Here is an 11,829-nt window from a genome sequence, read left to right on the forward strand (position 1 = left end):
AGGAGGTAGCAAATACATCGGCATATAAAAATAATCTCCTGAAAGATAAAGATCAGGTTAATACCTGGAGGATACACATTAATTTCTTTTCTTTTGCTTTTGCATCCACATAATAATTTTGTGTTCCAATTCTTTAACCATCGAGCCAGCATTATGTATATTAAAGAAAGTACAACAATTAGACCACTTCTTTTATTAGAATGCCACAAATTTTAGCATGATTGCTCGGGACCAACGAAGGTAGAATACCATAACTTTTAGCATGATCTTAGGTCTTCTTCGTCCATTCCATTTGTTTCAAAGAAAATTTAATTTTTTAAAAAGTTCTCGAAGTAAATACGAATACTGACATTTCACTTTTTATGAAGTAAAAATATAAGAAGCACTACTCCCTATGTCCAAATTTATGTGTCATATTTTGGATTTTGAGAGTGGAACCTCTTCATTTTGACCTTAAATTCTGAAGAATCTTTAAATTTTTTGAAATAAAATTTATTAATTTAAAATTACATAGAAAGTACTATAAGTCACACCAATTAACAATTCAAAATATTTGTAGAAGGCATATGAAAAATCATGATAAAAGAAATACTCATTTGACTCTCGAAATCCGAACTCCACTTTATAAATTGAGATGATTGAGTACAAATTAGAATTTATTGTTAATCTTTTTTTTTTTATTTAGGAAAAAACTAGTTTGACTCTTCAAATACTCACTCCGTCCAGTTTTACAATATATGCTCACTTTTACTTGTCCAGATTAAAAGTCAACTTTTAAAGTATTTTAATTGATTTCAATCATTTGGTTACTTAGCAATAATTAGGGATGATATGGTAAAATTGTGATTTTATTTTTGGCTACTTAATAAGCTGTCAAGTCAATACATGACAAGTAAAAACAGAAGTAGGGGGTTATTTTCCGAAAAAATAAAATAATAATCTACATAAATATGTAAAAGCAAGACATAGGCCCGCTGACGTGGCGCTCTCACATATCAGAATTCTTATTTATCTTTTTTCTTAATTTTTTGGCAAGTTCTTATTATAGTAATTTTTTTGGAGAAATGACAAGAATCGTCTCTTATGTTTGAGGGTGGGTTCAAAGTAGTCCCTTAAGTATATACTTAATAGTTAACGCTTTTAATCTCCATCAAATATTTATCGAACTCTGTCGGTTAGATTTACATCATCTACCAGATGAATTTAAGCTGTCTGATGATATGGAGCTTCTCTTTGAATATTTCGAATCTGAGTAGCCTCAAAGGCGATGACCGTTGTTTGAAATGTTATGTCATACTTAAGCTGTTTCTTCTAGCATTTAGTTTTTAATTTTTTAAGCGTTTCAATACAGTGTTGAATTTCTTGTGGAAACTACAATGCAAGTGGGTCAAGGTACGAAAAAGGTTGCCATAGATGTCCTTGTATAATCAGACTAATTTCTTAGTGATTTTGCAACCTCGGGGAAGTTACTGTGAGCACATTGTTGTCTTCAATACTTATCATTTATACTCCATGATTACTCTTACTTTGCTTCTGCTGAAGCACCAACTTTTATTTCCCTGTTCTCTGGTGGTGGATTTTAGTAAGCATATTGTTGCTATTTTCCGTGCTCTCTAAGCATGGAAAGTGGAAGCTCTAGTTTGATTTATCTGTCATTTTGAGTTCTCTGTGAAGTTCTATGCAGCTCGTTGCCCGGAAGTGATTTTTTGGTCGTTATCACTCTTATTATCTTTCTTCAAAATCTCTATTACAGAATACAGCAACTTGTCTCTGGTGATGGACTCTCAAACTGTAGATCATATGGAGATCCATCTATCCTACATACAGTGAGCTTACACGTCCTGCATCCTCATTCCTGGTTAGTAGCAGAAATACGTAGCTAGTATGATTTTATATAGTTTTCAAATATGTGAGATGCAATACGTACCTCCATCCTGTTTGGAGAAGAAGAAATAGAGGGAAATAAGTATGTGAAAAGCAATCACATAGTTCCAGAAAAGATTCTTATAGATCTGAATATTCCATATATTTGCAGGTTTTCGGTTGCATGGTACCCCATTTATAGGATACCCGATGGCAATTTGCGTGCTGCTTTCTTGACTTATCATTCACTTGGTCATTTTATTCACAAAGACCAGACACTAAAAGCCCACAGTGTAGATGCCTGTGTAGTTTCTCCAATCGTAGGCCTCCAAAGCTACAACGCTCAGGTAGAATCATAGTGGCTAATCTCGTAATTTATAGTTTTCTCATAAAATTTCTGAAGTTTATTGGACTACTGTTGAGCTAACAACATGGTCAAATATTATAAATATCATGATAAGAATGGATACATCTTTAGTGATGCAAACCATAGAGCATAAAAAGACTTTAGGTCCAAGGCAAAATGAGCATGACTAGAAATATTTGTCATGCTATTTTCCGTCACAATTCCTGGAGTTCTGTAGAAACATAATATGCTGGTAATCATGGAAAGTTCATGAAAGTAGTCAATTGGAAGTCAACATTTGCTAGCTTAATCATAAATCAGCGGTCCGGTTGTTCGCTGCAACATTGCAACTATTGAAGAAAATCTACTGTGCGATTTTAACTTGTTTTAAATGAAGGACATAGGTTTAATTTGTTGATATGGTCTGGTTGGGCTCCACGTACATGAGCTTCACAAAGCATGACTGTCAATATAAAAACATTTTTCCCTTGAATACTGCATTAAAAAGAGCAGAATGGGGGCAGCAAATTTGTTTAGCTGATCTCAACTAATTTGTAATTGAGGTGTAGTTGATTGAATGAATTGTTTTGTTTGGCAAAGACTACGAAGGTACTTCAAGTAGCTGGAGTTGTACTCGTTTACAACTAAGAGCACTGTTTGTGTAGTCAAATCTTCCTTAGTATCCTTGGCACCCCCAATGGAAGCCAGTGTCTCGTGCCCATTGAGTGCATCAAGTTCACAACATAAACTATTTGTATAGCTGTAAAAGTACCTGTTACGGGTTAATTCTTGTCAACTGACTTTATTATCCCTACATTTAAATACTCCATGCATTGCCATGACCTTCCTTTTTTGTCTGAAATGGCAAAACAAATAGGGTGAATGCTGGTTTCAGCCAAGGCAATCTGCTGACGACCTGACAAAACAATCCTTGGATATGGACCTTCATACAGTTCTGAGAGATCGACTAAGAACATTGGAGCAGACAGCATCTATTATGTCACGAGCTGTTACAAAGTTTGGAAATGACATGCTCGTGAACAAACATCCTGATTATGAGTTTTTCCTATCCAGGCTATGCTAATTGCTTCTGATCCTTGTATTTTCTGTTTGTAAGTTGGTACTCTCTGTATATAGCTTAGCGTACTGATAGGGTCCCCTTTTCAGGATTGAAAGTAGTGCTTACTGGTTACAGTTAGAACTTATCGGTGCTTCTTCTTCTAAGTTCTGAAGTCTGATATTTGTAGCTTAGAGTTTCGTAATTCAGCTGTTGTACATATTTAGACTCTTGTCTAGTTGGAATCAAAGAATGTAGCGTGTATGAGATGGTTGTTACGGATATAAAGTCAGTACGGTATTATTTTTGTGTTTTAACTATGAGTTGGTTTCCATTCGTCGATTGTGCCGCCTTTCAGCATGCTAAAATAAGAACTAGTTTTTGAGGTTGAAAGTCTTTTAATAGTTTTGCATGGATAAGTTTCACCAAGTATAGTCCATTCGAAACCTGAATAAAAGGAGGATTGTAGCACGAAGTTGATAGTCAGAGAAGGATATTTTTTGAATATTGAATATGTATGCTCTGCACATGACATAAGATGAATTTAAATGGAGAAACATGATTAGTGAGTAGTTATATAGCCAATTAAAACTTGTTTGGAACTGAGGTGTAGTTGTTATGTTTGTGAATTCTCACAATACATGTTCAATGCAATGAACTTGAACAAAGTAGAATTGACATAAAGGATTATATAACCCATTCTAATAACATTGCTGTATAAGATAGACCAATGTACGAGAAGTTTATCTCACAAGCACAAACCTCACATTTTGGAACTAAAACTTCAATGTTACATCATATGTTAGTATGGAAATTCAAGAGTCTCTATAGACGAAGACTTCATGAATATGTGTGTGCGCGTGTAATTTCAGTAGAAATGAAACAAAGAAAAGATGACAACGCTTCTGTTTGCCTTTATATTCATGACATCAACAGCAAGGTTTGTTATAACAAAAATCTCAACTCAACACTGGTAGTGTATAATAATTGATAACGCCATAACTGGAATTTGAACTGCAAAGCAAATGATTCAACACCAAAAGGCTAAGGGAAATTGGAATTCATAGGAGGAAATGAGAAATCTGAACAAACTAACAACTACAGCCTGCCGATCACATTTCACATTCTCATGGCCTTATACTTATTCTTCCATAACTAACTATGGCCTTCTTCATGTGATCATCCTCCCTCCAAATGCAATCTTCGAGTCTTTTAGGAGGAATTGTCTATAGCTAGATCCCCGACGTGGCCTGCCCATGCGATGCTCACTCGTGGCGTCCCCCTTGACATTCGTCCGCAAGAGTAATTTACAAATCCATTGAGAATAGTCGTCATATTCTATCGATTAAAATATAAAATACAATAACTCAAGCAGCCCAATCTTCATCGCTAGCTTCTGCATCCTGTACGTATTTAAGAGTTGAAGAATAACCCAAAATGTGAGAGTCTAGGACTTCACTACAGAGTAAAAAACTTGATGACACAACACAGAAACAGTTAAATTATACAAAATTAATCAACGAAAGAAAAAGGGAAGTGTTTCAAAACTTAAACCTTAGATGAACTTGAGAACTCTTCAATATCATCTTCACCCTACAGAGTATGTCAAAATACAAGGATTAGCTGAATTTAGAAATGAGAGACCAGCACAACCAGTACAGATCTTTTTTTTTTTTTTTTTTTTTTTTTTTTTTTTTTGGTAGACCAAATGAACCAAGATACATAGATCTAGTCAGCCGAGCATGAGAAAAGTGGGCTATCCTAATTCTTATCCATGAAGCAGTTGTACATTTTCTTGTTATGATGGATAGAAAAATGAATGCACTCATCGGAACAATCCTTTTTGTTTTTGTTTTTAATTTACATAGAAAAAAAGTTTTCAGTAGTGTCTGGGTTAAACAAATTTATCATAAGTTCCAGAAAACATGAGAGATAAAATTAGAAAGCTATAGACAAAGCTGCACATCCAAGGAATCTGCATAACTTCAAGTGGGAAACTGTTTGACATGAGTGCTATTCTTAATTACCACGATGAATAATGTTCAAGAACGGCCATAATCTCGTGATGTGTATCATGAGCACAGAAAGGAGAGATCCTCCACTCCCAAACTTCCCTTAGCAGATGAAGGTGGTATAAGAAGTTTGCCAAAGCTTCCAGCTAAAATAGCCATGTCTCTAGTTTAACCCGAATTAATGAACTACTTCCCAAAATTGGAAGATCCAAACATCATTCCAGGGATGAGAGGATATCCAATTGTCGAACTAAACAAAGATTCAGAAAGTTAGTTACTATGTATTTCCCCTGGACTTATAGTCTATGAACCAATTCAATTATTTTCAAATATATCTTTTAACAGTCTTATAAAAGCCAGCCGGATTTCCTTTCTTTATCTTTGCTAGCTAGTCAAAAACTGCCACTTAAGAGGAAACAAAGATGATGCAAGAAACAGAGTCGCCCACAGTTGGACTGAGCATGGCAAGTGGATAAATTGCATCACGTAGTCTGAATTTTACCTGAGAAGTACCAACATGATCAGACATGGTCGGACCACATTCTGTGTTGGATGCCTCTTTGTTTGTTGATTTTCTTGTTTTCCTTTGAGAAACTCTATCTGGAGTGGCAAGCTTCAAAGTTTGTGGAGAAATACAAACATAATTATTTGTGCATCAACAGAACAAGTATGAGTACGGCCCAATAAAGTATGAAGAGAAGTCGACAAAAGAATCACTTTTACCCAAGTAGATTTTTTTTTTCTTTTTCTTTTTTTGATAAGGTTAAAACCCAAACACAAAATTCATAGTTACTAGCCATGAGAATCCATCTACGATATGAAATATTATGTGGTATATCCCCAACTATAGTCCCTCAGTTATCACTATGAGCATACAACTCAACGGCTAAGGTCATATCCTGCAACAAAATTTAGGCGAAGTGCCAGGAAAGCGAAAAGGGAGTTCATGAGGGGGAGGAAGAGAAAGTTACTTAGAAAATTTTCCCCAAGGCTAGCTATTTTAGCAAACACCATTATGATAGCTTCCACATTTTCCTCTGCAAATGAATTAAGCTATTGCTCCTATTTGTGAAACTGGCTTTCAAATATTTCATCTATTTCCTATCTTTCCTCTTCAGTCCACCCATGATCTTGCATTACCTCTCTTAACCATCTCTACCCTCTTTTACAGGGAATGCTGGTAATGCAGGACTGCAACACCTTTTGCTCCCAATAACCATATTCTAGTGTGCTTATCGAACACCTTCATAACCATGTCTATAGACAATCATGTAGTTTAGCATCATTATCGGAGATAACAGGATAGCATCACCAAATACAATTTCTGAATGCACGTGATTCTACTTTTTTAGAATACAAGCTTTAGAAAATTTAAGGGATGAAGCGTTGTGGTGGCCCGTGAAGGGAGATTGTAAAATAACAAGCATTGGTCACGCCCTCCCTCTTCTACAAGTACGCATTAATATTGTTAGACAGACGAAATGTTCAACAATCTCTAACACTAGCTGTTGCCTCATGACAGAGCTCCGAGTCCGTACCTTGTCCACTTTCTTAAACATTGTGGAAATAGTAGCCTGAACAAGAGAACTTTTCTTAGTGCAGGAGGATTTCTCAGACTTGGAAGCAGATTCAGCAGCGGCAGTAATATTTTCAGCAACATGACCTTGTACTACAGTATCATCACAAAGAATGTCACTGCCTGCACCAGAGATTTTTCAATCCATAAACCATATATAGAACTGGGAGATAGCAGGTGAAAGGAGATGAACAACAGAACAAGCCCAGAGAACAGTGACAGGACTTTGAGGGACTCACTCTAATGGCTTTTTTGAAAAAGTTTGGCAAAAAACTAAAAATGATATAAGAAATACTTATACAGATGTTTCCAGAGGTACAATTTTTTGTTGAATGATCCATACCACTTTTCTCTTCTTCCTCGGAAGTTTCGGCTTCATTGTCAACCAAATCATCCCCGGAAGAAGGTTCTGCAAAACTGAATTACTGAACATAAATTTCCTGGTAATGCATTAAGCAGAGGAAGACATCAGAGTCAACTAGATCTTAGTTAATAAAGGATAAATTGTCCCTCAAGAAATCAATGCAACAAGATCAGTACTTGTTCAGTTACTTCTTTGGATGGTCCTTGAATGAGTACCAAACTAAGGCTCCTTAACCAGAGTCCTCGGGACTATAAAGGCGCATATTATGAATGAATTTGATTTTAAATGCCTACTCTTTCTTATGCTTTACTTTATGCAGGTCCAGTAATCCTGGGCAGTCCATGAAGTTGTCTTTGAACTCCCCTGATAAAAGCTATGTTAAACTACATACAATTAGTTGCATGCAATATGATACATTCAATGCAAGGGATCAGTAATAAGGAAAACTTATTATACAAGTCAAAGCATATACTTGAATTTTTTTCCTGCTGCCCTTGCTGAACGACGACTTGGAGTTAATTCTATAACTTCTTTTGAATCATTTTGACTTTCTGAAAAATTCTCCTCCTGTTCATGTTCAGGAGACTGTTGCTCCATATGCTTGACCCCACATTCGCTAATACTTCGTTTTTGAACGCATGTAGCACCTGCACCACCTTTGAAATCACACTCCAATTTCTCTTGCTGCTGTAACCAAATAAGATATCCAAAATAGTGTCAGCAATTCTTTGAAAACATTGGACAACGATCAGCAACTTTAGTATACTCTTATAATAAATGCTTTAACCAGTTGAAATAGGAACAACTCGACAAAAAAACTAACCACATTTAGCTCCTTTGGAAACTCGAGCCGTGCTTCTTCAGGATTCTCATCCTTCCACCCTATCCACCATGCATCAGAAAACACAATCTGGAAAAAAAAAAAAAAAGCCATAAATCATGAAAAATGAAACGGGACAAGTAAATGTAACTAAGTGCTAAAACAAATCCTTTTAGTTTTCATCAGAACCTTATAATAAGTTAACTGTAACAGAAGTAAACCTAATCCCAATCCATCAAACAGAGTCAACAACCAAAGTAGATCTATATCTTTTCTCAAACTCGAGAGAAAAAATATTTGCAATGGTTGTTGGCACTTCATATTCAACATGTTTATAATATCTCAAAATAAAAAAAATACTACGAGAAAATAGACAAAGTCATGGGAAACAGACTTAATAACTGAATATACCATCTTGATGGATAAGTCAACTGTACTAAAACAACTTTTTTCTGATCAAACTTTTGGAATGTAAAATGAAATCAATGTGTGCAATGTATTAGCCCAGCAGATGAAGGTTTTGTGGAACGGATGAAAAGGTACAACCATTAGAGAAGGTGTGAGGTATCAAATAATAGCACTTATTTGGTAGTTCCCTTCACTTCTCGCAATGTGTGTCAAAGCTATTCAACTTACAATATTTAAGAAAAATTAACTTGAGAAGGAAAGTTGAAAGTTGAAAGAACAATATTCGTGCTTGAATCAAATAAAAATCTAGAAGCTCACAAAACTTTAGCCCAATAAGTTCAATAAGTCAAAATATCGGGCATGGTCGCTTTATCACGCACTCCCATTCTAAGACTCCAGTAGCAAACTCCTTAGCAGACAAAGAACAGAACCATTTATCATATGGACATTGCCAAATCAAAAAACATATCAGACATATGACAAAACATAAAACATATCAGAAGTATGGTCTTTGGCAAACTAAACTAAAGAGCCATTCTTGGTTCTATTTTTCATTGAAAAGAGCCATTCTTGGTTCTATTTTTCATTGTCATGAAACAATTCTGTTAGGTAAAAGACAAATAGTTCCTCTTGACTCATTCTAATTCCTGGGAGGATGGCTCCTGCATACTTTCTTTTCGATCATCGGAAGGAGTATTTTGTTTCTATAGACAATATAATTCCACAGCCTGCAAGGGACTAATGAGAAGGAAAGTTCTAAATATGATGCCTTCATGATGATTAATACATTGTTCTTTGAAATAAAAGTGATAACTAGTATTTGCAAAACGAAGCTCCTGCAATTTAAATTGATACTAAGATAAACGGAATAAAACACAAAAGAGAGAGAACTACCAACCATATTGTCAAGGTAATCTTTGCACACTACATTCTTCCCACCTCTGGAGAACTGCATAGTCAGATAACCATTTGAATTCATCTCAGATCAACATTATACAAAATAAAACTAAAGATAAAAAGTATTAAAAGTTCTCTATATTTTCTCCTTGCATAAAAATTACCAATAGGACTAAAACACTCCTTGAAAAATAGGGCCAGAAGTTTTTAACATGACTCACATTCCAAACTGATTGTATAACCATGGAACCTTTTTTCCAGTATGCCTTATCTTTCAATAAGCTTGCATGGATTCCAAGAGATGCAGGAACAATAATGTTAATTGTAAGAATTCTCGACTGGATTGGCATCGTGGCAGCTGGAATCAGAAACTCAATGTAGTAATTCTTGAATAGCTGATTCGGATTATAGAGAGAACCACTGAATAGGTCTTCCTAATTTTCAAAATTTCAAATCTGCTCATCCATATTGAAATCTTGAGAGAAGGATCATCCTCATATATAGTTGAGCCTTTACTCCAGAATAACAGCCCTGTGTAATAACAACAACAGCATAAGCAACTTTCAGGTAGTGTTGGGTCGAATGATTTAGAAGCAGTAAGGTAACACACATTGTGGATAACCAATCTCAAAAATAACATAATATTATTGATGCAGTGCCATCAATTGCTTGACGAAGAACATGGAATTCTCTCATAAGGCAGAAGAAAGCATCATAAATTGGAGTTCATCTTCTTCTACATTTTTAGACCTGTTATTACTTCACTAATCTCATGTAGCGTTACAAAAAAAAAAAAAAAAATGGGCACTGGCAAATCAAAGCTCAAGTTTGTTGAATGATTCCAAAGGAACAACAAGGTGCAAGACAACCTCTGCTTCATGAGCCTGCCAAGTGGTCGATTAACTTATTGGTCGTCACTACTATCAAATCGAAGTCCAGAAAAACAGACCTATCAGTTCCGTGACATATCAGCAAGAATTATTAGCTTGTCATTACAAGATATCTTTGAAAACCTAGATTACCTTTGATGAAGAGAAATAGACCTATCAGTTCCGTGACATATCAGCAAGAATTATTAGCTTGTCATTACAAGATATCTTTGAAAACCTAGATTACCTTTGATGATGCCATTATTTTTCTTGTCAAACAATAATACTGGCACTAAAACAGCTACTGGGCAACAACTGTTAGAAGAAAAAAAAGTGAGGAAGAAAGGCTAATTTGCAAAACTTGGAATGTTAAGAGAATCTGATCATTTAATACACATCTCCTAATCCATCCTTCAAGTCAAAAGATGTCCAGCTATATTATATTCATAATCCAGCCAAAATTGAAATAGACAAATAAAAAGGTTACCTTCCTTTCAACCAATTTTGAAGTCTAGAAAATTACAAACTTTTGTAAAAGAAGACAAGCTTTAAAAAAACAAAGATACTGTCCATAAATTGGCACTTAATAAAGTTTTAGATACGGAGCACAAACTACAATGTTATATTAATCGTGTTTTAAACATAGTGTGTGTGTGTATATATATATATATATGCATAAAAATAGTGCAAACTAATAATGTCCAAAAAAAAAAAAAAAGTGCACCCCATATCAAAAAATCAAACAATATTTGTGTAATTTTCAAAGTATCTCATTAAGTCAATAATGATGGATTCATTGCCACATGTGTATCAATCCATTAGTGAGAGCAAATGAAATTACTTTTCTTCAAAAGGTTAAGTAGTCAAACCATACAATTTTTTTTTTTTTTATATTAGCCTGAGATCTAATCTAGATATTAAACTGTTATATTTGCTATTCCGTCATGTCATTTATTTGTTATGTTTACTAAAATAAATATACTTAAAATATTTATATTTTAAAATAAGATAATTTAATTACTTTTTTTTTATTTTTATTCTTACTCTAATAGATGTGAAAAGAGATTAATGTCGTAAAAAAAAATATCAAATGGAGATCAAATAAAGAATAAGGTAAATTAGTCAAATTATAATTCTAATCAACGTTTTCTTAAAAAACCATACAAAAGACAACATGACAAGTAAAATGAGCTAAACCGAGAATATTTACCAAAAATTAAAAAATAGTATTTCTTCGTTTTAAATAGAAAATCAATTTCTACTTTGTTTCGTTTTAAACATGTAAAACTAATTTAATAATTTGAATTAGAATTATCGAAATCAAAATTTGATAAAAAATAATAAGTATTTTACACCTTTAAATTAATCGAATTAAAATTGAAAGTATCAGGCGATGCCTAAATATCGCTATTGTTTTATCTCAAAGAGAGGAAAATAGTTGCACTTTTAAACAAGTCTTCTTTTTAAAAAATATTAATAAATTAGCCGATTTTGTATTCGTAGCAAACACTAGATACGGAGCACATACTACAATGTTATATTAATCGTGTTTTATATATATATATATATATTATCACTATCCCAAAAACCAACACAAATGACATAATTTAAAGGTTG

General features: G+C 34.2%; 1 protein-coding gene and 1 long non-coding RNA gene across 4 annotated transcripts; one reads left to right on the forward strand and one right to left on the reverse strand.

Moving 5' to 3' along the window:
• The first annotated feature begins 1,177 nt into the window (after positions 1 to 1,177).
• LOC132042990 (uncharacterized) lies at positions 1,178 to 3,583 on the forward strand. Its single transcript, XR_009411636.1, has 4 exons — positions 1,178 to 1,285; positions 1,754 to 1,858; positions 2,036 to 2,210; positions 3,087 to 3,583. It is a non-coding gene; the product is annotated as an uncharacterized LOC132042990 (long non-coding RNA).
• A 573-nt stretch (positions 3,584 to 4,156) lies between these two features.
• On the reverse strand, positions 4,157 to 9,483 carry LOC132042989 (DNA-binding protein RHL1-like). 3 transcript variants are annotated; one of them, XM_059433489.1, is made up of 8 exons: positions 9,345 to 9,483; positions 8,042 to 8,128; positions 7,691 to 7,902; positions 7,198 to 7,271; positions 6,817 to 6,977; positions 5,781 to 5,891; positions 4,821 to 4,859; positions 4,157 to 4,669 (listed from the first exon to the last, which is right to left on the reverse strand). In XM_059433489.1, exons 1-8 carry the CDS (start codon positions 9,423 to 9,425, stop codon positions 4,634 to 4,636), a joined length of 801 nt encoding a protein of 266 aa, XP_059289472.1. In that variant the 5' UTR covers positions 9,426 to 9,483; the 3' UTR covers positions 4,157 to 4,633. The 3 variants fall into 3 exon arrangements, with proteins under 3 accessions (XP_059289472.1, XP_059289471.1, XP_059289473.1); XM_059433488.1 differs by having other exon boundaries at positions 7,691 to 7,905; XM_059433490.1 differs by having other exon boundaries at positions 4,157 to 4,724; positions 7,691 to 7,905.
• Between the last annotated feature and the right edge of the window lie 2,346 nt (positions 9,484 to 11,829).

This window comes from Lycium ferocissimum, unplaced genomic scaffold (genome assembly GCF_029784015.1).
Source record: "Lycium ferocissimum isolate CSIRO_LF1 unplaced genomic scaffold, AGI_CSIRO_Lferr_CH_V1 ctg19587, whole genome shotgun sequence".
In the NCBI taxonomy this organism is placed as follows: Eukaryota; Viridiplantae; Streptophyta; class Magnoliopsida; order Solanales; family Solanaceae; genus Lycium; species Lycium ferocissimum.

Coding starts and splice junctions, on each gene's coding strand:
- LOC132042989 (XM_059433488.1), bottom strand. CDS start 9,425: ATGAATTCAAATGGTTATCTGACTATGCAGTTCTCCAGAGGTGGGAAG. Junction 7,272..7,690: donor GCAGCAGGAAAAAAATTCAA/GTATATGCTTTG, acceptor TCAGTAATTCAG/TTTTGCAGAACCTTCTTCCG. Junction 6,978..7,197: donor CGAGGAAGAAGAGAAAAGTG/GTATGGATCATT, acceptor TCTCTGGTGCAG/GCAGTGACATTCTTTGTGAT.